The sequence below is a fragment of the Tamandua tetradactyla genome, chromosome 5 (assembly GCF_023851605.1).
Source record: "Tamandua tetradactyla isolate mTamTet1 chromosome 5, mTamTet1.pri, whole genome shotgun sequence".
In the NCBI taxonomy this organism is placed as follows: domain Eukaryota; kingdom Metazoa; phylum Chordata; class Mammalia; order Pilosa; family Myrmecophagidae; genus Tamandua; species Tamandua tetradactyla.
The window spans coordinates 100652466-100678008 of record NC_135331.1 but is presented as its reverse complement, the minus strand read 5'-3'; the positions used below and the strand labels follow the sequence as shown (position 1 = coordinate 100678008).

At 45.9% G+C, this 25543-nt stretch overlaps 1 protein-coding gene across 1 annotated transcript in view; it reads right to left on the bottom strand.

Moving 5' to 3' along the window:
* Positions 1-24301, bottom strand: part of PTK7 (protein tyrosine kinase 7 (inactive)) — a 76959-nt gene extending 52658 nt beyond the window's left edge. Inside the window, exon 1 of the mRNA XM_077161864.1 lies at positions 24033-24301. Within this exon, the coding sequence (XP_077017979.1) occupies positions 24033-24111 (79 nt within the window). The 5' untranslated portion in view covers positions 24112-24301. The remainder of the gene's footprint in view (positions 1-24032) is intronic.
* Positions 24302-25543: the final 1242 nt, after the last annotated feature.

Below are 25543 nucleotides of genomic sequence, written 5' to 3'. Positions count from 1 at the left end.
ACTAGATTCTAGGCTCCCTGAGGACAAAGGTGGGTCTCACGCTTATCTGTCTCCTCTGTTGCAGATACCTTGCCCAGTGGAGGTGCTCAGGAAACACCTGCTGATTTATGGTGATTTTACTGAGCCAGACGTTTAGTCACGAAATCCTTACATGATGCGCAGCCAGCATAGGGTCAAAAGCCCGATATGGGATCCTGGTAGGCAATTACATTAATTATCATAATTAATTCAACAAACGTTTATTTAGAGGCTACCATGTGCCAAATACTCTGGCAAGGGACTGGAGATGGAAGAGAGAGAAAAACACACAATTACTGACTTGAAGCATTTCAGTTCAGTGGGGGAATCAGACAAGTAAACATATAATTACAATAACAACTAACACTTACTGATCACTTACTATGGGGGGGGGGCTGCTACAAGCACTTTAACCATATTAACTTGCTTATGCTCCAGCAACCCAATGAGGTAGGTAGTATGATGCCCAGTATGCAGATGAGGAAACTGAGGAACAGAGAGGTAAACCAACTTGCTCAAAGTCACAAAGCTAGTAAACAGCAAATGTAGGATACGAAACTCAGGTCATCAGGCTTGGGGTTGCTATGTTAATCACCAGACTTTAGGGTATTGCCAAGCAGAGTGGTGAGCCAAAGGGTGTGCAAGAGAGCCTTCTTACTCAGACTTGGGGAGTAAGGGATCAGGGAAGCATCCTAGACGGGTTTCCTAGGCAAGGTTTTGTTTCGTTTTCATTTGTACTGTAGTAACATATAGAACATTAAAAATTTCCTGTTTTAACCATTTTCAAGTGAATAATTCAGTGATATTCCTACACCAGGTTTTAAGAAGGAATAGGGCTCAGCAACAGAACAAGACAGGAGCCCAAAGACAAGGCATGGTCAGAAAACTCAGCAATTCAGGATGCTCGGAGCTTAAGGAATGATGATAAGGAAGTACAGCAAGAGGGAAGTAAAAGAGGTGAAAAGCAAATTTAGACCGCTCAGGCTGCTCCCTGCCTGTCCTTACCGCCAGTGAGTCCCTGTTTTGAGGAGGTGGTTGTTTGGGGTAGAAAATGGATTGAAGAAGCTCTTTGTCATGGAAGACAGCAGCCGGCACTTTCACGAAAGGCATGATTATGGGCTAATGCCATACACACCCGCTATTCTGCAACTTGCCTTTTTTGCTCTACAATTAACCACAGAGATCTTTCCATCTCTGTTCACATGGTTCTTCTTCATTCAACCCACTGTGCTTTTTATCTCACTGTATCAACGACCCATAACCTATATGTCCAATAACCTAATAATAGTCATTCAGATGGTTTCAATTTTTTTGCTATTACAATGCTCCAACTAAATCTCTCTGTACAGCACCTGTGCACACCACCAATGATGGTGTTTACATAACATAACTTCCTAGACACAGAATTCCCCCTGGACCAAACAATATACAATTTCAAGTTTCTGATAAATGATAAACTGCTCTGCAAAAATGTTGTGTCAATTAATGCTACTTTACCAACACAGGTGCTTATTAATCTCTGTCAATCTAAGAGACATAAAATAATACTTTGCTTTTAATTTGCATTTCATTTGAGACATTTTGTTTGTCCTTAACAAGGTAAAGCAATCTTTCATGTGTTTACTGGTTAGCTGAATTTCTTGTCCATTTTCTCATCACCTCCCTTGCCAAATTCTACTATCTTTTTCTTATCACTTTGACAATAAGATCAGGAATATAAGGTCTTTTCTGCATTGTGTATTGCACTTTTTCCTTGAGAAAGATCATTAAATCATCGAATGCTTACTATGTGCCAGGCAGGCACTGTTGCTGGTGCCAGGAATACAGAATGAACAAGGCAGCACAGGTTCCTGTAATCAATTGTGAAACTTCTCTGAAGAAAAGATGTTTTCCTTTGTTTCTCTGATAATGCTGTATTACATGGATTGATTTTCTTTTGTTAAAGCACCCTTGCTTTAATTTGCTGTTGGATTCAGTTTGCTAGTACTTTGCTGAGGGTTTTTTGCATCTATATTCATAAGGGATACCAGTCTACAGTTTTCTTTCGGTGTTTTGTCTGGTTTGGGTATCAGGGTAATACTGACCTGAATTAGGAAATGTTCTTCCCTCTTCTATTTTTTTTGGAAGAGTTTGAGAGGGATTGGTATTTATTGTTATTGTTTAAACGTTTGGTAGAATTCACCAGTGAAGCCACGTGCTCCTGGACTTTTCTTTTGGAGGAGGTTGCTTATTACTGATGCTTATTAATCTACATGTTATACATCTGTGCAGAATTTCCATTTCTTCTTGAGACAGTTTTGGTAATTTGTGTATGTAGGAATCTGTCCATTTTATCTAGGTAATCTCATTTGTTCACATACAATTATTCAGAGTATCCTTTTATACTCTTTATTTTTGTAAGCTCAGCAGTAGGAACTTTTATTTTTTATTTTAGTTATTTACACCTTCTCTCTCTCTCTCTGTCTAGCTAAAGGTTTGTCAATTTTGTTCAGTTTTTCAAAGGACCAACTTTTGGTTATGCTAATGCTCTTTATTATTTTTCTATTCTTTTTTCTTTATCTCTGTTTAATCTTTACTATGTCCTTCCTCTTGCTTTCTTTGAATTTAATTTGCTTTTCTTTTCCTAGATCCTTAAGATGTAGAGTTAAGTTATTGACTTGAGATCTTTCTTTTTTTTTAATGTAGGCATTTACTGCTACAAGTTTCCCTCTGAGTATTGCTTTCACTGTTTCCCGTAAAGTTTTGGTAAGCTATGGTTGTTTTCACATGTCTCTAAGGATTTTCTAATTTTCCTCTAAGGATTCTCAGATTTTCTTTCTAATTTCTTCTTTGACCACTGGTTATTTCAGGGTGTGTTTAATTTCCACACATTTGTGAATTTTCAAGTTTTCCTTCTGTTATTAACTGGAAAAAAAAGGTTTGCACATGATTTGAGCTGGGAAATAGGCAGGGAGCACATTTTCAGTCCTAGGTGAAGAGCTGCCTTGGAATTTATTTAAATACCATCCTGTTTTGATTCATTTGAGAGCCTTCTGAAGGAAAATCTACTCTGTCTCGAGGTTTCCTAGAAGGATCCACAGTGGTTAGTGAAGGTAGAAGCACTAATAGCTGAAAGACAGCTGCACCCCTTCCATATAGGGGAAAGCCACAGCCTCAGGTGCCCAGGTAAATTCAGGTAGCGAAGGGAGGACGGCTCTTCTCCACTCCAGGTAGAAGGAACACCACTGGGGCACAACTCCTGCCCTCACTCCACTACCCCACACCTGTCCCTAAGAAGGGGGATGTTTGACTGGGCAGGTGCGGCTCTGACCCTTCCTCCATCAACCCCCTTAGGGTGGGGGCACTGCATGCCTGCAGTTAGCACACACACAGGTGCCCGCAGCCAGGTCTCAGCACTCCAGCACTGCTGGCGACAGGTGGTTATGTTTGTTTAACTCAGGGATGCATCCCAGATGTGAGTCCACTTCAGACTAAAGCCTTCTTCTCACCTCATCCTCTGTCAGTAGTAAAGGTGAGATACTCTGTTCTCCCTCTGCCCAATTCCTATTATGTCTCTTGTCTCTGTCTCTCTTAACTGGTTCCAAACTCAGACAAAAGAAGGGTGGTATTTATTGGCTCCTTCAACATACAGCTTTTTGTGAATAGGATGTCTTCTAAATGCTTATTGCTTATAAGCAGCAAACCTTCTGGGTTTTGAATAGGTTTTATACTTGGACAAATGACTTAACTTCTCTCATGGATTCAAATGGTTTTTCAGTTGTTCCTTGAGTGTCACATGTAAAAAAAATATACCATCCACAAAGAATGTTAACTCTATTTTGACTTTTATTCTTTTTTTAATAGTATTATTTCAGCTAGAATTTCCAGAGTAATGTTAAATATTAGTGACTTGTTCTTTAATGAGAACAGCATAATAGTTTCATTTTTAAGCATAATTTTGGTTGTGGTTTGAGAGATTCTTTTTTAATCAGAAATGGATGTTAATTTGTATCTAGTATCATTTTGGCATCTGCTGAGAACATTGTGTGGCTTTACTCCTCTGACATCTTATTTCGATGAGTTAGTTCTATGAGATTAAACTGTCCATGCATTTTTTGGAATAAATCCTATACTTGTTTATGGTAACATTATCCTTTAAAACAAACAAACAAACAAACTTTATTTTGAAATAATTTAAACCTTACCAGGCAGTTGCAAAAAATAATGCAAAACCCATATTAGAACTCCATATGGTACATTATCATTTTCACATAACATTAGACTTTATTTGCTAGTACAAATTTTTTTTTGCATGGGCAGGCTCTATTTGCTAGTATTTTATATTACACTTTTACATCAATATTCTTAAGAGTGCTCTGTGTGGTGGTCTTTTCTGGAAGGTTATTATCAACTATGTGAAATGCACAACCAGGAAATGCACAACCAGCCATTCATCTGTCCCTTGGCTCCCACAGTCTATAAAGGATTCATTAGAATTAGAATGCTCTATTTCTTCAATATTTTTTCAAAAATTTCCCTCAAAGCCAGCAAAAACAACAATTTGGGGATACAATTTTTTCTCTAATCTCTCAATTACCTTTTAGTTATCCAGCTATTCAGTCTTTCTAATAGTTCCTGAATACATTTTAGTAGTTTGTGTTTTCCTGGCATATATTTCTCAGCACAGCATTGACTATAGGAACCTCTGATAAATTTTTAAATCTTTTCCATTACAATTATCACAATGGTAATTACTAATACAGACTTTGTTAGGTGGCAATCTTCACCATTAAACTATAAATTCTTTGGAGACAGAAACCTTGTTCATTCTATCCATTGCTTTATATCTGCCTACATGCCAGGTACCGAGTAAATGCCCGAGAAATGGTTGTATGAGGTTAAAGCCTCTTTTTCCTCTCTCGCTTTGTTTACTGGCCTTTTCTTTCTTTTTCTTGATTGGACTTGTCAAAGTTTTATTTCTTTTGTTATTTTTGTAAGCCCTGGATCTTAATTACTTATCAACTCTTTTTTTCTTTCATTTCTAATTCATTAATTTCAAAACTGAATTGAGAAGAAAATTAATCATCTTAAATTATTTCCTAAATAAATTAAGCTATTGGTCTCAAATCAGAAAAAGAACAAAACAAACTCCATCACTGATTTAGGTTTATCCTGTATGAAAAGCATGAAGTTAGACTTTACTTTTCTACTCAACCTAAAATTTTGTCTTAACTCAGAGGGAGAGTTATTCCATTGAAATTCATTGTCATAATTGATATTTGCCTTTGCTTTTATCTCTTGCCTTATGTCTTAATACTACACTGCTGCTTCCTTTGCTGTATGTATTGTTTTGTTTTTATCCCCTTATGTTCTGTAAGTCATACTTACTGCTTTTTAATTCTACTAATATACCTTTTATCATATTTTAAAACTTTTGAGCCCATTTCTCAAATTATCACCTTTTTTTTTTTTTTTTTAACATGGGCAGGCACCGGGAATTGAACCTGGGTCCTCTGGCATGGCAGGCAAGCATTCTTGCCTGCTGAGCCACCGTGGCCCTCAAATTATCGCTTTTTTTCATCATTTTCATCTGTACCTTTTTCCCTGGATTACAAGAGCCCTCAGCTGCCTCAAACTGATTAGATTAATTGGGATGCCGATTCTGCTCTTAACACTGGAAACTTAATACCGCTATTGCATTTTTTTGTTTCCTTATACTCATTCACTATCTCATTCAGTCACCTTTTTATTTCTTTACTCTTCTCAGTTAGCTTCCTTTTTATCTGTCTATTGTCTTCTTGTTGATCTTTTATCTCAGATTTCATAAAGTACATGTCTTCTTGACATTGAGAGAAAAAAGATGCTGCCTTTAAAAAGTGATGTCCTTTTCTAACACTATTCCAGAGAGAATTGACAACTCTGAACTATGCCATGGGCAGTGAGACTGAAGGAGAGGAAACAGAGATGAGAGCAATTTAAGGGCTGGTAATAAATGCAGAAGTGGGGGAAAAAAAACAAATCTAGACATCTAAAAGTGTGGTACGGGCTCCCAAGAATATGTCCATGAGAAGTGGTGGCCCACGTTGATTGTGTCTCTTGAAAGTAATCTCCCAAAAACAAGAGCAACACTGTAGCACTCCTTTACAAACTTTACTTCACTTGAGCCTTGCCATAACCTTATGAGGTAGACATTATCATTTTCATCCTACAGAGGATGAGATGGAATTCAGAAAAGTTAAACGGCTCAAACTCTGGCCTTCAGAATTCAAGAAATTCTTGAGCGCACCTAAGTATCTGAGATGGGGGAGACTTCAGGGGAAAACCGGGACAAGACGACTTTACCCACCCTACAGAGCTTATCATCAAGTGGGGGAAACAAAAAGAACACATGAAAGAATGGAAAACAAATGCAGCAGGTAATTCAGTGCTAAATGGTGTAGAAGAGAGAACACACATGGTCTCAGGGGTCAGGAAATGAGACCCTGGTGGGCACCGGGCCACTCGGGAAGGCTTGGGGGGTGTAGGCACTGGTGCCCATGTCTAGCGGGCCGTACGCCGTACCTGAACAATCCTGGTTTATGCAATCATTAATAGTGTCCCACGCTGGATGATAGGTTCCCTGGTTACTCCAGCAATGTGAACCATGCTCACCAGTTTTCACACATCATCTCATGTGATTTTCACAAGCCTGCTGTGCAAGTGATTCTGAAACTTTTTTTGGTCACAAATCCGTTAAGAATCGGATGAAAGCTATACTCTCCCTCCCCAGAAACATAAATCAAATACACAAAATTTTTGTTCAACATGTTCCTACCCTTCAACAGAGCAAGTCCACTTCTAGAAGTGTATCCTCTAGACATACAAGCACAAGGGTAAAGAGAGGTTCAAGGATCTTTGTGGTGGCATTATTTAAAATTGCAAACCCTTAGAAACAACCTAAAGTTCCTCAGTAAGGAACAGGTGAAATAAACCAGGAAACAGCCATACAATGAAAGATTTCATAGTTTTTAAAAAAAACTATATATAGGGACTGAAATGAAATATACCTAAGATATATAGTTATGGGGTAAAAAAGGAAACTGCAGAACCAGTAGGCAAAGTAACATTCCATTTGTACTAAAACTAAAAAGATATATATGCTTGTATATACCCAACAGGTAACCATTATCTGTGGGGGAACGGGATTTAGGTACTGAGAGATGTAAAAAGGGACTTTATTTTTTTTTAAAACCATTTTGTTGATTAAAAAAAAAAAAAAAAAGGGAACGGAAAGATCCCTTGCTGTAGTGCTGTAGAAAGGCAGGAAGCAGAGATTGCTGTGTTCTCTGGCCTGAAAGCAGTTTGCCTCCTCTCTCCCAGGTCCCAGTGCTGTCTGCTACTCTGCCCTGGTCTGGGGCGAAGCGGGAGCTCGTCCTACCTCACCCCGGAGGAAGACAGCCTACCAAGGGTCCAGTGGCAGCACAGGGGGGTGAGGGTTGGAGAGGTTTGGGAGGGGGTGGAGGCCGAATAGTTTGAACCTCCAGCAGCAGAAATTAGAAAACACACTGATAGGGACAACAGCCTGTCAGACAGCCGCACTCACTCCCCCACCCCAGCTCCCAGCACGGAGGATCACACGGGTCCTGCACCTGCTGCCTGGCTCACAGCTCCATCCATAGGTCATAAACGGAGACCTGGCAGAGAGGGCAAGGCTGGGCCAACTGCTGCATGAGCTGCTCAGAGAAGTGGGGGCCACTCCATCAATGCAGGGAGAAGACTAGAATGGAGCATGAGAGACGCCCCTGAAGAGGGTCAGGGGTCACAGTCTTGACTCATCGTCCCATGCATTTCTAACACCCACCTTAATTGAGCACAGATTGCTACTTGGACAAGTCATCACCGGTCTGAGTCTGATTTTCCTCACTTATTAGGAAGACAGTAAAACCTATGCTAAGGACATGATAAGAATTGAGTAAGATAATGCACATAAATGCACTTAGCATAGTACATGGCAAACACTAAGGGCTATTACATTTGCAGTCACTTTTCCTTATAGAGGAAATGCCAGCCATGCATATTCTTGACAGCCCCCAGATGAACTGCTTAAGGTAGCGTTTGGCTCCATCAGCTCAGAACCACTCTCTTATCCAGTTGTACACTGAGGACAGTGGACCAAGGTGAGGGGGTATGGCCCCCCAATCCTGAGGGTAGGCTCTGAAGGCTACAATTTAGCACCCAAAGATTTGAATCTTAAACTGCAGCCCTCTCTAGCCTCCAGTCAGGGACTGCTTATAGGAATAATAGTAACAACAATCACAATTATCGGGAATTTGCTAAGTGCTCTAAGGACCTTATGGGTATGGACTGTTTTAATCCTCACTTTCTATGAGGAAGATTCTGTAACTGTCTCCATTTCACAGACGAGGTGACTGAAAGTCTACAGCCTTTAATAAATGGAAGAACCATGATGTGACTGTTCTCTCAATCGCTAGAGGAGCTGCATTAGGAAAACTAGTGCCAGAGCTCCCCTGGGCCAGGGGATCAATGCCATAGGCTGGTCTACACAGGTCTCTTGCTGCTGCCACATTCCTTTGCCTCCACAGTCATGGGAGCTCCTAAGTCAAAGGTGAGGTGAAGAATGATGCCAGGTCAGGAGGGCCATGGTGGCTCAGCAGGTAGAGTTCTCGCCCACCATGCTTGGAGACCCAGGTTTGATTCCCGGAGCCTGGCCATGCAAAAAAATAAAAAAAGAATGGTGCCAGGTAAACCACAGCAGAAACCAGTCTGAGCCCACGTGGCCTGCTACAATGATGGCTACAACAAGTTGGGTATCAGATATCCACGTGGTACCTGTGGTATCATTGCAAATCCTAACAACTCTATGGGGGTAGGTGTTATTGTTCCTGTTTTACAGGTAAGGGAAGAAACAGGTCCAGAGAGGTCAAATAAATTGTTCCAGTAGTGGCTCTACCAATGGCCTCTGTAATTCAAAAGAAAGCACTTGCTTTAGGTCAAGCTTCCCCTCAAAAGGTGCAGGGGTCTTCCTGCTCCGCCTACCCCTGACCCCCTAATACCCCCAACTGGGCGAGGTCCCAGGGGAGGAACAGGCAGGAGCAAGCACACAAGAGGAGGCTAAATAATGAATTGTAAGTGTGTGTTTTCTTTGGCCAGGGTAGCCTGGCCAAGCTCTGGGGGCTGTTGGGCAAACATTTTTCATATTTTAGTAGCTGGCCTCTGCCCAAGGCAGTCAGAAGTTAAGTAAGTTTTGAATGAGCTGCGCCCATCCTCTTCCCGGACTGCCCAGACGAAGAATTCTTAATGAGGTTCTACGGCCTCCAGCAAACCGGTAGTGTTGCCTTAAATATCACTCACTCCTTGCTACTTTTAATGAATGCAAATGATTCAGCAACAAAACACTTAGCCTAGAGTGAAATCCAGCTTTGTGTGGCTGGTTTCACCAGCTTAGCGCCCAGCTCCGGCAGGGTGGACCGGTAGCCCAACGGAGCTCAAGGTGCCCAGGCTAGCCCAGGCAGCCCCCACACACCCAGGGCAGCTGGAGGGCCTGAGAGGCTGGATCCAGCAGAACTCAGGAAGTGGACAGCATGACGGAAGATTCCCCCCTGGTCCCAGCTCAAACCCCAAGCCTGCTGCCTCTCACCCCCCAACCCCCACCCCAGCAGCCAGATGCAAACCTCACAGCTCCACCTCTTTACGACTCTGGCTCCTGGGCAGAGAAAAGTGTGAGCAGAATAACAAAAGGCATTTCTTTGATCTAATGAAAGGGGCTGGTCCCAGGCACCTCAAAGGTCTGTCCGGTCACCACCTATCCTGCATTCATTCGGGCAGGCCCTTCACCCAGCCCCGCTCATATCCACCTCCTCTTCACCTCATACCAGGTACCTGAGGAACTTGGCTCCCAAGAACCTGAAAAGCTCACTTGGATCTGTGCCCTCCTTCACCCAATTCATGGATGCAACAAAAACAGACACAGTGTAAATAACCCAATTTACACCCTGTTTTCAGAGTTTTCTTTTGGCAGCAAAAACTGAAAGCAATTTGTCAGGAGTCTAAGAGCAACTTTTAACTAATTTATTTCCAACCTGGGGCTCAGGGGGATCTGTTGCCCCATCAGCCTGATCAACACCTTGCCCGCTGCAGCAGTTTGGACCAGGGCTGGCAGCTGTTCATTTGGTCTTCACCCACGAGGCCGGCCGCTGGCAGCAGACCCCACAGATCTATTCACATTCTTTCTAGGCTTTTCCAGTCACAGATATAAATAGAAATTCAAGGGATGTTAGACCCAAACTAGGTAACTAGTTTAAACATAGGGTGGCCGGGACCTACAGGCGTATGTGTCTGCCTTATACATGAAAAGGGCTCCAAAGTATCTGTTGACTTGGTTTGAAAGGAACCACTGCCCCTTTCAACCCACGAAGGACAGCAAAAACAGGAAGATCAGGTTCCCAGAAGAAATTTTCACATAGTTTAAGAGGGCCTCCAAAAATAAGTTTTGTATCATCAATAATGCAGGGTGTTGAAAACAGATGGTAATTAATATTTTAAAACTTTTAACTTCTGTGTGAAACTAAAGCAAAAAATGTTTATTTGGTACAAAATTTATATTTTGACTAGTGCATTTCCTAATATAACCTATGTGGACAGCTTAATTGAACACCATAAGCACATGGAACCTTGAGTAGAGCATGAGATTTTGTAGGTTTGTCCAGAGTGATGCCTCGATAAAACCCAGAAGGACTTGAACAGTGAATAAAAAAGTATTTGCAAAGTCCCCTTGGGGGAATGGTGAGAAAGGGGGAAAATTCAACTTCCCCAAGTGGAGAATTCCTGGTATTCTCACAAACAGTGGGGACAACCAAAGCAATAGGCTGAGCCCCCAATCTTGGGGTTTGTTCATATGAAATTTAACCCCACGGGGATAGGCTAAGCCTACTTAAAATTAGACCTAAGAATTACCCCCAAGAGAACCTCTTTTGTTGCTCCGATGTGGCCTCTCTCTCCAGCCAACACAACAAGCAAACTCACCACCCTCCCCCTCTCTACGTGGGACATGACTCACAGGGGTGTGGACCTTCCTGACTACGTGGGACAGAAATCCTATAATGAGCTGGGACTCAGCATCAAGGGATTGAGGAAACCTTCTCCACCAAAAGGGGGAAAAGTGAAATGAGATGCTTTGAAATGAAACAAAATAAAGTGTCAATGGCTGAGAGATTTCAAACAGAGTCGAGAGGTTATCCTGGAGGTTATTCTTACACATTAAATAGATATCACCTTGTTAGTCAAGACGTAGGGAGAGGCTGGAGGGAAGTGACTGAAAATGTAGAGCTGTGTTCCAGTAGCCATGTTTCTTGAAGAAGATTGTATAATGATATAGCTTTCGCAATGTGACTGTGTGATTGTGAAAACCTTGTGTCTGATGCTTCTTTTATTTACCTTATGGACAGATGAGTAAAACATATGGATTAAAAATAAACAAATAATAGGGGGAACAAATGTTAAAATAAATTTAGTAGATTGAAATGCTAGTGATCAATGAATGGGAGGGGTAAGGGGTATGGTATGTATGAATTTTTTTTCTGTTTTCTTTTTATTTCTTTTTCTGAAATGAGGCAAATGTTCTAAGAAATGATCATGATGATGAATATACAACTATGCAATGAAAAATGTTCATATTGTATGCTGATTGGTTTTATTAATAAAAATTTTAAAAATTAAAAAAATTAAAATGCCCTTACTGTATATATAAAGGCTTTCAGGAAGAATGTGGAAATTTCTTAACATCTCAACACTGCTCCCTGATGGTTCAAAATACTTCATCTACAACACCTTATTCTTCTTCAACACCCTCAAAGGAAAGCAAAAGGACTTGAGTACCTGCCTTCCATGTGATCCATTAATGAACACTTTCCTACCTGGGCACACCTATCAAGGGTTAAATCTGTGGGCTACAACACAAAAAGGAAGCATTTTTAAACTCTTATAAAGTCAAGTGCCTAACCCTACAAAAATGAACATCTGGAAGGCTTGAAACACAAATCTGGGCAGCAACTTATTTAAAAGAAAAAAGCTTTGGCCTTGGCATTCACTAAAACATACAAAAGGGACCTATCTTTGACTTTTCATTTAACACCTAAACCCATCCCACAGCCAATTCACCCCACCATGAAATGAACTAGAACTCAACCAAAGGTAGAAGATCCTGGCCCTCGGGCCACCAGTATATGCAGGAGGGGAAAGGTGCCGTTCAGCAATGCCTGGTTGGCACAAAAAAAAAAGGAATGAAGGGTGAAGGGTAAAGGGTACCAGTCCTCTCCACAAAGGGTATAACAGTACTACACGAATATGCTGCCTCAGGAGTGGGGGTGGGGTGATAAAAAATGCTACTGTCATCTCTGTTCTGTCTCCTTCCTGTCCTTCCCACTTGGGTGTCCAACCTCTGAACTCCTGGCATTGACTGTGTCCCTCTCTTTGGTACTTCTCTGGGCCCTTGCCTTGTTAATTATTCCCTTCTGGTTCTGTCCTTTTATTTTTTAGGTGCATGGTCCGGGAATCAAACCCAGGTCTCCCGCATGGAAGGCGAGCATTCCACCACGGCACCACCCGTGCCCTCTCCTCTGGTTCTGTTGCCTACCAGACAATCCATGCCTGCAGCGTTCTGTTGCCTACCAGACAATCCATGCCTGCAGCGCATCTCCAATCTCCCCCAGGAACAGCTCGGCTTTTAAAGTGGAGACTTTGAGAGTCATTTTATTCCTTCCGTCCTGGGCAGTTCGCCCCTTAGGGACATATATACCTCCTCTTCTGGATATCTGCCTTCTGAGGACTCTCTCTCTCACACACACACACACACACACACACTCACTCACTCACTCTCACACAAACATATACCTTAAAATGCCTTAAATGTCATTTGTTATTTATGTGCCAGACTAAAAAAAAAAACAGCAAAAGAGCTTCTTTTGAAAGTTACTGATGGATGGACAGCAAAAATAGGCCTGAAAATAAAGCACCCTCATTACAATTATAGCTTTTATCGAACATTTACTACATGACAGGCTAAGTCCTTCACTTATACTGAATTTCAATGGATCTAAGAAACCATGGATTTCGAAACGCACTCAAAAGAATAAAGGTTGCCAGTTAAACTAAGACCCAGCACTATACTACTGACTGTAAGTCAAAACCCAGTTTTCAGAGATGGGAAAGTATAAGGGGGGAAAAGGGGGGCATTAATAGAATTAATGGAATATATACCATCTCATTTAATTCTCACAAGAGCCCTAATGGGACTGATATTATTATCCACATCTTCCAAAAAAGGAAGCTGAGGCTGGAGTGAACTAAGGTCTCTTGCAGTGGTCATGAAGCCAGGACAATCAGGTTTCTGCATTTGCCCGGGTTGTAGGGTAGGGATGGGGTGGTGCCAAAACAGACCCGCCTTAGCTAAACTGCCCTATCAAAGACAAATAACATGAGCTTGGTCCATTTCTAAAATCAGGGTCTTTTTTTCAATTGCACCTTCAGATAGCCTACTTCCAGAAACAACAACAAAAGGAAAACAGGTTTCCCTAGCTCCTTCCTAGCAAACACTGGCTGGAAGTGAGGGGGAACTCTCTCAGCCAACTTGTTATATATAAAGCACATTTAATGAGCCTTTCAAGCCCTGGGAATGAGAGAAGGACCGGTTCATTGGAAACCTGATACTTTGGCAGCCAAGCGAGAGGGATAAGGCCCTTAGCTTCAGCCCCTGGGGACAAACACCATCCCAAACCCCTTTGTCTGCCAGGAGATACTTCCTGGGGGGTAGGAGGCAGCAATGATTTTTATGACAAAGCCTACCTAACAACAACCCTCCACCGGAGACCTGGCTGGGTCTTTTGTACGACCCACCTAACCATAAACCCTCCATCCTGTCCCAAATCGGCTGGGGTCCCTCTCTCCGCAAATACCTGTGACTGCCATAAACGCCCTCCAACAACCCCCGTTTACTGCCCAGCCTGCCTGCTGCTAAATGAGGGCATTTGTTTCAAATTTGCAAATACCGAAAGCAGTGGAAACCTAAGTCCACCCCTAAAATGAAATGTTCTGCATTCCTCCCGGCCTGAGACCACGGCTTCAAAAGCTGAGAGAGGCCCTCGCTGTTTACTCACTGGTGGGGCAATAGGGAGAGGTATTTCCCTGCTCCCTGAGGAGGCGCCTTTGATCCGCGCCGGGTGGGAAGGGGACGAAGAGGGGAGCCACCCGTGCCGGGGTTGGGCCTACGCTCTTCTCCCCGCTTCCCGAGTCACCGCCGGCGGCTGCGGGGGCCAAGCAGAGACTCGTCTAAAATTGCAGCCTCAAGACAGGTAGCAGGCATCACAGAGCCTCTCAGGACATCTTCAAAAGGTCCTCTGAACAAAGGTAAAGAGGGTGAGGGAGGGCGCAGGAGAAGCAGCCGACTGCACCCCCAGACTCTTACATACAAATAAAGTGGCAACTTCCCCAGCCCAGGCCCCTCACCCCCGTGGAGCAACCCGGGACACCTTGTCAAGGCGGGGTATGAGTGTTTACCAAATAAAAAGCCTTTTGTTTTAAGAAGCTAGGTTTTCAAAAGGGAAGAGACAGAGGGGGAGGGAGAGGGAGAGAGAGAGATCCTCGTCTGAGCCCCAGGGCCCAGCGTCCCCCTCCCCGCAATGCTCCTCCCGCAGGAGGCTGGACCCCGGGGTGGGGGAGGAGCCCGGATCACAGGGCCCGGAGCAGTGGACGAGCTGGACATTTTTTACATTGGTCATTTTAACAATTGGTTTAATCAGCTAAATTATTCACACAGACCGATTTGCTCTTTGTAGCTGGAGCTACAAGACCAATAGCATTTCCTTCCGCCACCACCCCTAGTCTGCAAGACAAGGTTTTCTTTGTGATTTGTTTTGTTTTTCAGGTGTCTGGAAATGAACTTTGGATTCCAAATGCCATCCTTAACACTACTTCTCCAAGGAACTGGGGGCCTGAAGGACACCTTCTCCTGCTACTCCCAACCAGGAAACAACTCAGTTCTATTTTGTTTCGTTTTGCTTTGATTTTAAATAGAGGAGCCACAAAGGAATCTGACCCAAGAGCGAGAGCGTCACTTTCCACTCTTCCTGTGACAGACACTGCTGTTCCCTTTTGGAATCTACGGACCAGGAAGAGAACTGAGAACTTCAGAAGCAGATGATCAAGATGTCAAAAGGGAGAAAAGGGGCACAGAAGACTTGTATTTCCCAGAATGTCAGAACAACGACAGTCCAACCTCATTTGAATCTTCCTGAGGATTAAAAGACTTAGTTCCAAAGTCAAAAATGGAAGGGAAAGTTACACCCACTGTGCCCCTATGTGCCAAACCCGGCAGCATCAAGCACAAGCACATCCATTCATAGAAAAGCAGTCAGAGGCGGCAAACTCCATTGCCACTGCAGGGATGACTCTTTCACTACCTTCATGGGCTCCACCAGCATACAACTCCCAGCAAGCAGCTCTGGTCTGGAATGTTCCTGCAAGCTGGGGCCTGTAACTGCCCGTGACCTTCCAGAAGCACCAGGTAGAGGAGACCAAGGACTCCACAGTCCCTGATACAAGCTCAAATCTTGGGCATTCAGGCACAGTGTTCTGGACTTCTAGACTGCATAGAGTCTGACCATAACTCTAGAAACCTTCAGATGTGTACAAATCTCTAAATGGGGCCTTCAAAACCTTAACCTTGCCGGGTTTTTTTGTTTTTGGAGGTTGTTTTTTTTGGGGGGGAGGAAGTGGCATGGGGGGACATTTGCAGGGAATCAAACCCAGGTCTCCCGCATGGCAGATGAGAAATCTACCACTGAGCTGGTTAGTTACTCTTGCACTGCCCTAATCTTGCTGTTTCGTAACAACAAAGGGGCGAGGGGAAAACCAGCAATGGTTTTAGGCTTCAAATGCTGAGGCCTAAAAGATCTCTCCGTGTATGTTTATCAATACCTTCCTTATGTACAAAAGCGACCAGAGAAGGTTGTTCCTTCCCCTGACTCTAGCAAGACTGCTTCTAAACCCACCTAGAAAGCTGTCTAATCTGCAAAATCCACTCCCCAGTTTTCACCTGCTCCAAGGCTGGTGTAACATTTCTATATAGACACAAGAAGGCCTCTAACTTGAGAGCACGGAAGTGACCTGCACTCTGGTTTCAGATCTATTACTTGTCAGCTCTACAGCCCTAAACAGATCAACTTTGTGCCTCAGTTTCTTTACCTAACATAAAACAAACAAACAAAACCCCTTGTCCTGCCTACCTCTGCAGCTGGTTGAGAGGATCCAGTACCAGTGCAGTGAAAGCACTCTGTAAACAGCAAACCAGGGTGCAGTTGTCGGTTATTGCAGCCCCAAAGTAAACCCCATCCCTTCTTCACAACTTTAAGTGTCCCTTCAGCTGTTCTCCCTTCTGTGTAGAAGAAGAAAAAGATGTGGTCTCCATCCATGCACAAGTTCCTCAATTATTTGAGGGCTGATCAAGTAAGCATTTCTGCCTTCTCTTATTCAACATAAAAAGTCTTGCTCTTCTCCAGTAAGAACTCTTTCCCAAATCTCTACGAAATTTACCGAATCCTTCCCGCTCCCCTTTGCACCCAGGGAATTTCACCCTAATACCCACATCACCATTTGATCGAGTTTAAACACATCTTCGCCTACGCACTAGAAATTCCAGGATAAAACACAGCCCTCGGATCAAAGTGCTCTCACAGAAATCAAGGGTGAGGAGGACAGCTGTGAGGGGTGGCAGAAACACAGCTGGAGGTTGCCAAACAGGGGCAGGGAAGCCTCGAAGGTCAGTCACTGCAGGAAGGGCCCTCTGAGGTCTTCTGTCCACAAGTTGAGATCTGGAGAGTTGAGTGGGGCTTGTCCATGGTCTCACAAGCAATTTCAGGCAAATGTGGGTTCATGTTTCCTGACTCCCAGCCCAGTGTCCCTCCCGGTGGTACACACATTACCAGAATACGTACAACTTGAGCATATGCTAGGACCCATCTGTGAGACCATGGTGAGACCAAGGCGATACCACCTCTTTGCAGATATAAAAGAGGAATACCTACATACTTGACCTGGGTTCCTGCAAGACCCTCGTGTCCGCAGGGAGAAAGGACATAGGAAACAGGCAAGACTGAAGTTCCTTAATGAAATGTGAACTAAACCTCTTCCCTGAAGGAAGACTCAGCCAGCCTTCTGCTTCAGTATCACATAAGGCCAGAAGCCCACATCTGCAAGGGGAAAAAATCCTCGTGGTGGGGGTGGGGGGATACAGAAATAGACAAGACTTCAGCAGCCACAGATATACACTGTGGAGTGGATGCCTCAGGGCTTCTCCTAGCGTATGTAATGGGCAGTGCACCACCTCACCTCCACGGGATGCAGGAGAACAACAGCGAAGGGGGCACATCTGAAACCTAATACTAGAATAGAGATTATCAAAATCATCAATCAGCTGAGAAACAATCACGAGTTCAAGGCCTTCATCCCAATGGAGCAGCCAATTATGACTGTAAAGGATGTGCAGTGCTCAAGATGCCTAGCCAAAATCCTGTGACATGGTGCAGTTTGCATCCCCCTGGAAGAACACACACTCAATTTCTAATTTACACAAAGATATTGGATAAACTAGGTGCAGTCTGGATTACAAAAACACACATCTGCAGTCCCAGAGGTACATAAGCATTCTCCTCACTGCCCACCAACTGCCACCCAAGATGGGGACAAAAGAGAATGAGTAAGTCTCCTGGAAGAGAGGCACTGCATTGTAAGATGGCTCTGCTGCCCTGGCTTCCTTAACCACCTCCATCCCTAACCACACAGGACCACAGGAACCACCCCACAACACTGATAAAAGTTTCTACAAGTAACACAGAGTCACTGACTGGGGAAACCCTGCAGCCATCCAATGATGTAAGAAGTCCTTCTCTTGCATGTTTAAAAGTCTTGGGTGCACACACTATATGAAGTACAGTTTGCTACTCATCCCTGGAAGAACCCTGTGTGCCATGGGAGATGGAGGCCCTGAAGCAGCACTGACCATGCTTGGGAGCATCTGCTATCGGGATAGAGGGAGGGAGAGTCCTCACTAGGAAATGCAAAGTGGCTGTGCCCACATTTCTGAGCTGCTGTTGAAATACTGGGACCTATTTAGAAAATCTGTGCTTTAGAAACAGGAAACCATTTCTAAAGCTGCCAGTAAAAAGGGATTTTCAGAGTCACACAAACCATCTTAGAGACCAAAGACTGGAAAGAAGGGCTTATAGGGAGAAAAAGGGTCAGGAGGGTCTCTGGGAAGAGAAGTCATAGTTGTTCAGAAGAGCTGCTTCCCTTCCCATCTCCACAGCTGGAAAACACTGTACCCTTATGACTTCACAGAAGCAGGAAAGGCAGGTATCAGCATCATTTACATTTTGCAGATGCAGAAACTGAGGCTCAAAAAGGTTAAATGACCCGCTCAGGGTCATGTGCCTAGGCAGTAGTTCAACCAGGACCAGAATACAGAAAAGCATGTGTTGTGAGATTACAGATGTCTCTTCTCTTTATCATACATGGATGCTGTGTGATATTGGGAAAGAATGAGCCAAGTTTTCAGACTCCTAGTCCAATGCTTTTCTATGGCTCTAAGTGGTCACCACTGCATACACATACTAGCAATGCCACGCCCTCCTTCCCACAACCCGTTCACTCCTATAACATATACTTACTGTCCCACACATCTGAAATGCTCTTCTATTCTACTTAGCACTTTACTCTTTGAATTGACTTCCTCTTAAGCCCTTTTCCATGTTAGCATAACCTCTATCTCATCACTACACCTCCACTTGAGCCTGACAAATTCTCCTTACAACTACCCAAGTAGTTTGTAAACTTGAGGGTATATAAGAATCTCACAGTGAGCTCTTTAAAATGTCATTTCCTTTTTGAAATTTGAACTATGTAGCTGTAGCTGTAGTTCAAAAATTACAACATCATCTAACAGATAATAATAAAATAAAATAAAATGTATCTCCTGACCCTACCTGAAAAGATTCTGATGGGTGGGTCTGCAATAAGGACCAGGAAACTAAAATTTTAACCAGTACCTCTAAAGTCAATGGTCTCTTGATCACATTTTTGAGAAACATCAATCTATATTTTCCTAACACATGACCCACACCGAAACCAACAAGCGCAGATCCTGCTCATCAGCATCGAACAGCAGCTTCTGATGTGCAGGGCACCTGGCAGATTAGGTTCCACTCACCTGTGCGTTCATTCTACCTCGGATAATGCACACAGGGAAGAGACCAGAGTCTGGCAGTCCAAACCAACCAGCAAGAGGAAAACATGCTTATGTGTGTTGGCTCTTCAAAAAAAGCTTTCTCCCTGCCCCACTGCTGTTTTTGTAGCATTACTGAGAGGGAAATGGCCTAAATGCATAGAAGAAAAGAGAATGGAAAAAGTGACATACTACAGAAGGCTTCCTGAAACCACTGAATACCTGTGGCAGCTCCTTCACCAGCTCCTCCAAAGCACAGAGGGTTCGGCAGGGACCAAATGGGCACTCAAAAGTGAACTCAGAGTACCCTATGACAGGACACTGACCCAGCCACACTGGGAGGACTTTCACACCCTCAGAAAAAAGGACCCGGCAATGGGGCCAGGACAGGAAGTGAAGAGAGAGGCAGGCAGCATTTCCATGACAAGGCTAGAGCCAGTGCCAGCAACCATGGCCCCACTACATGGCTCTGGCCTGGTAGCAATGCCAGGGGCTCAGAGCAGTGAGGCATGCTACTGAGGTTAGAGAGAGCAGAGGGAGGTCGAGGGACACATGCCAAGGACACCCAACCCTGTTTAATGACCCTTTCTTCCATGAGGAAAACCCTGGCCCAGAACTGCTCTTGGCTCAAATATCAGTGTCCAAACCTGCCAACTTCCATCCCAGACAAGTCTCACAGAAGCTGCACTGGCTCACCCTCACTCCAAAATATGAAATGCTCCAAAGACTAGCAACACTATAAATGTCAAAGCCCAGGGGAGACATGCCTCTTTGTAAACCAAATATATTCCTGAAAAGACATCCGTCGACCAAATTTTCTGCCTAACGAATTCAATTTCTCCACTGGCTTTCCTTATAAAATAAGATGTACACCCCTCTAAGAATGGATGCGGCACCAAAATGAACTAAGCACCACACTTAATGTTGCAAACCGTCTAGAGTCACACATTTAACGGACAAGTTTCCTAACAAAATCTAATCCAAATTAAACCCAAAATGAGGGAAATTTTCAAGTGCGCACATCAAACCAAAGAAGGTTTACATGAACTAAAAGTTATTTAAAGCAAATCTTCAAATATTGTGCAAGATATTGGGCCTCTAATTTATACTGTTGCAACAGGAAAGCTCGGTACTTTGAGTTTCTGTTTAAGGAGGGATGCTTAGCCCAGGATTTCTGGAACTCTGGGGTGCAGAGCCACCTGGGGAACTTCTTAAAAATGCAAGTTCTGACTGATTCATGCTCCCAGCGAATGCTGGTGCTATTTGCCTTCGTACCTCTCTTTGGTGGCAAAGTTGGAGATAATCTAGACCCCTACACAATTTACTGCAGCAGAACTTCAACACCAGTTTTTAAGCTGCTGCCTTTGAAGCAGCATCATAACCAGGTGGCTGCCCATGCCCAGATCTCTTGGAGAAAGCCAGAAGCCCTGTTCCACCAAAACTCGGAAAAGCCACCAATAAGAACAGAGCCCAGAAACAAAGCAGGAAGGTCTGATCCCTTCATTCAGTCATGGTAGAACAGGCACAACCCAGAGAAGCTAGAAAGGGCACAAAGGATCCCAAATGCCCAGGATGCAAAGGGAATGTTTAATGTTGCCTTTGATTATCTGTCCTAAACCCCCAAAAGTTCATTCACTTTTTCAATAAACATAGATAAGGATTCATTATAAATGAGGCACTGTATTGAACTGTAATAGGGAGAGAGCCCTTCAATAAATTAAAATCCAACTAGGTCAAAACTATGGAAAGAGACCTAAGAGTAACACAGTCCAGAAGTTCTAAAGGCTTCCACTTTCTGGCTGGAGAGAAAGACAGTTTCATGGGGAAGCGGGCATGGGTATAGGCAAGAGAGAGATGGAGCAATACACACAAGAGGTGAGAAAGTTCAGAGAAAACCAGGTATGTTTTAGGGAATGGTAAGACCAGCTGGCCTAGAATGGAGGGTTCCAGTAAGAAGAAGGTAGAAAATATTTATTGTTGGGGATGACTGTAAATTTGGAAGTTATGTTGGAAGCAAACAAAGAGGGAAAGAACAAGAAATGGGCCCTCTGGGTACTTCATTACATTTAATCTTCAACACAACTCCGGTAAGTAAGTACATTTACAGAAAAGGCAGTGAGATCAAGAAATCCGTCCAAGGCCACAGGGCTAGTGGATGAGTTAGAGTGCCTGCTTTGCCAATTAGTTCATCTTCACTGCCTGAGCTCTCCCCACCATTCCACGCTGCCCTGAATGCCAGGAGTTTGACTACATCTTACAGGCAACGCAGAGGCAGTGAGGTTTGAAAAGAGGGGTGCACTGTGCTAAAAGTAATGTTTAGTAATGTTTGGGGGTGCCATCTTTGGCCAGTGATGTTGCAGAGATTACCTTTGCCCTCCCACCATATTCTCCAACATCCGAGAAAACCCATCACTGATAAAAGCAACTCCTAGGCCTGAATTACAGGATGCAGAGCCTTGAGGAATCCATGTGACAGTCAATCCCAGAATATGACAACTCAATTTCCCCAGAGAAACAAGAGCCTGAGGGAAAGAACCCAGAGAGGCCAATGTGGATGGGGACGGGTTGTGACAACTGACCTACCAGGCAGTTAGGAATCCCAGGTTTCAAACGTCAAACGCTCTCCTCCTCCTCCCTCACCATATTTATCATAATAGGGATCTCAAAGTTTGGAAAGTTACTCAACCATTTACAGCATAATTAGCTGAACTTCAAAATGGTCTAATCTACAAACCTAGGTCCCTAACCCAGCCCTATTAACAGCCGGGTCTCACTACAAACTCCAGTTAATTGCACAGTTAAACAATGAGATGGAAAAAAATGTACTGTGATATATTAAAAAATCGTTGGCCCCTGAAGTCATGCTGTCCGGGGGTGGGTGAGTCCCTGGTTTTCACTAGAAGACAGCAGGCGCCTCAGCCTGGGCTGGAATTGTTTACAGGCTCCACACCAGGGCACATTTGGTGGAATTGATTTAAGGCTCTCATTAAAATGTTCCTTTGTTGAGCACAAGACATCCCCCACCCCTAAGGAGATTCCAGACCTCCGTCCCAAGCCCTCAGCCTGCCCCAACTTTCCCCCACAGGACTCCACCCTCCACTAAGCCCCCATCACCGGATTAACACTGATTAACATCAGAGCCCTCTTCTCACGGAAAGAATTCAAGAATTTAGCATTTGTTGAACAAGAGCCCCAACTCCACTAGAATCTCCGCCTTGACGCTAGAACTCTAAGCAGCAGCGGTGAAGGCAGCCATATCGGGCGACCCACTCTCCAAAACCCAGCCAGCCGACCCAGGGGCCCTGAGAGTAAGGGCCGCTCACTCACATGGCTGGGCCCAAGAGCTTGACTGCGCAAGAAACTTCGATACTTCCTCTGGGAGCAGATGTGGATTCTGCTATGAGCAATAACCAGCCTGCATACCACAAGGAACAGCGGGGCAACTCCAGAAACACCTCCTACAAATCCCTGAATCTCCCCAACTTGTTGTTACCAATCTGTCCTGGACTACAATGACCTTTTCTTTCACAGCTGGGCCGCCTGCATCAAACCCCTCAACAGTTGGCACGCCAGGAAGATGGCCAGAAAAGGCAACCACCTACAACACACACACACACACCACTCTTCAACAGGGGGGAAAAGTGTAAGCGAGGACCGGTGAGGCGCCCCCACCTAAGACTGGGTGTGTGTGCAGTATTTCCAGTCCAGGTTGTCTGGAGTGTACCCAGAGCCCGGGCTTCCCCGCAGGGCACTTCAACACTTCAGTGGTGACTCCCAATGTGATCAAGTCAGGAAATAAAGGCTGTGCTGGGGCCGGGTGGGTGAGGGGGTGAGGGTGCCTGTCTGTCCTAGAGTGCAGGCCACACCCGCATCAAAGTGCTGAAGCTCTCTAAGAAAAGCTAGAATGAACTCTTTTTTTGTCTTTCTGCCGTACTGAGATTTTCTTCCCTCCGTGAGAAGAGACAGGATGGAAATCCAGGAACAAGCAGAACAAACCCAGTCCGCACCTTTGCAGGCCGGCCATGCCCGATTTTGGCAGCGGCCTTCACACATTAGTCACCGCGACAGCCTGGGACTCTCCTCTCCCGGATTCGACCCTGGCAGTGAGTGGGCTCAGGGCGCGGGCCCAAGAGCTGAGAGAAGGGGCGGCCCCCAATTCCACCCTTCTTCCGCCCTCATCAGCAGGGCCATCTGGGGTCCCGGCTTTGCCCAGGAACTTGGAGGAGGGAAGCCAAGAGCTAACCGCCAGCCGTAGGTAACAAAGATCCGCGCTTTGCTCGCCCCAGGTCGGTCTGGCATCGGGCCCCAGCCCGGCCTCCCTCACCTGGGCTGAGAGCCTGGCGGGGGGACTCTTTCTCCCCCACCGTCAGCCACACAACACACACACACACACACACACACACCAAGGACTCTTTCTCCCCCACCGTCAGCCACCCAACAGCACACACAACACACACACACCAAGGGAAACTCTCCACCAGGGCCCGGGAGCCCGCAACTCCCGAGTAAACTCTCCGGTCAGGCGGGGAAAACTCTGGAGCTTGGAAACGAGGGGCCCGGGTCGAGTCCACCAGGGTTTGGCCAGCCTCGGGTCCCCGGGCCCCTGCGCCCTTTCGCCTGAACCTCTCAGGCTCAGCGAGCCTTTCCACCACTCCAGGGGTTCCTGCCCCGCTCTGGACGCCCAAACCCACCTCTCCAGTTGCCCCCTTTGCCTGCGGGGCTCCCGCGTTTCCCGAGCCCGCTCCCCCAGCTCGCCAGGACTCACCGCCGAGCAGCGGCAGCAGCAGGACGCTGAGCAGAGGCAGGCGGCGGGGGCTGCCCGGGACTGCCCGCACAGCTCCCATCGCCGCAGGCTCAGGGATAGGGGCCCGAGAGCGCACAGCGGGCGCGTGGACTGCGCTCCGCGACGGGCCCAGTTGGCCGAGGGCACCCGAGCGCGGGCTCCGCTGCAGCAGCAGCCGCAGCAGCAGCCGCAGCAGCAGCCGGAGTCCCAGTCGGAGGCGTCCCGAGTCGGAGACGCGCGCCGCGGGTACCTCCGAGTCCCCGCACGCCGCCGACGCCGCCGCCTCCAAGCCCCGCCCCGTGACGCCCCCTCCCCGCCGGCCTCCGCACGGCGCCCCGCCCCTCCGACGCCCCCTCCTCGCCGTGGCAGGGAGGAGCTTGTTTTGGGGGGTGGGGGGAGTAGTCTGGGGAAGGATAGAGGACCCAAGGGAGCCCCCCGTAGAGCGGGAAACCTGAGCAAAGTTGGGGAGTATAGGCTACAGGCTGCAGGGACCAAGGGGAATCTAAGTGACTTTTGTGATTCCGCGGCCCCTGGGAAAGGTGGACAGTTATGGGCCTTTCTGGGGTGCCCGATCAATATTTCCCCAGAATTCTTCACCGGAAGAAAGGGGGGCTCCGGCCCACCCTTCAGCAACCTGAAATCCCTAGTGAAACCTTTACCATCAGGGTGTCCTTGTGTCCCCAAGCAAGGTAACCCTGAGATACTATGAACCCCCAGGACAGCTGTAACCTGGAGGAGGAGAGAGTGCACGGCTGGGGTCTAGTTTGGCTTTAGATCAATTTGAACCCAAAGGTAGAAAGAGACTGGGCTCTGAACATCAGGTTGAAGGCTGTTAAAGTGACAAATTCATCCCAAGTCCATCTCCAGGCAGTCTGGGCTGTGTCAGGGCATGGCCAAGTCTCCAGCTGTGGGGAGGCCCAGCGCAACCCTTGTTCCAGGCACCCCTCCCCACCCCCAGCACCACCACCCCCACATTCTTTCTTTGTTGTGAAAGCAGCAAGGGGTGTAGGAGGCGGGTCAGGAGGAGTCAAGCTTTAGAAGATGGGCCCCAGCTGCTGCTCAGGCCTCCAGGATATGCTGAGAGGGGATGGATAGTGCCTCATCCCCCCTCTGGTTCTGAGGGCCCCCCAGGCCTGCTTAGACCTCCCTTCCCCCAAGCAGCTGGGAGGAGGAGGGGCAGCCACAGAGGGCCCCACAGGCTGGGAGCAGTGGCGCCAGGACTCCAGGGTCCTGCCACATGGCCACCACATGTCCCCAACAACCCAGTCCACAGCACCTTCTTCTTGGTTGGGTTTTGGGCCTCCTCCCCCACCCCCCAGATGCCTTCCTGCAGGCTCTGCTGGACAGGATACAAACGGGAAAGGAAGAGAGGAGAGAGAGCCAAGAATCAACACTCCTCCTGCTGCCCAATCCATCACTGCCCCTCGCTTTTCTGTGAAGGGCCCCAACACAACCCCAGCTTCCTACCCTCTTCAATCAGGACTAACGTGGCA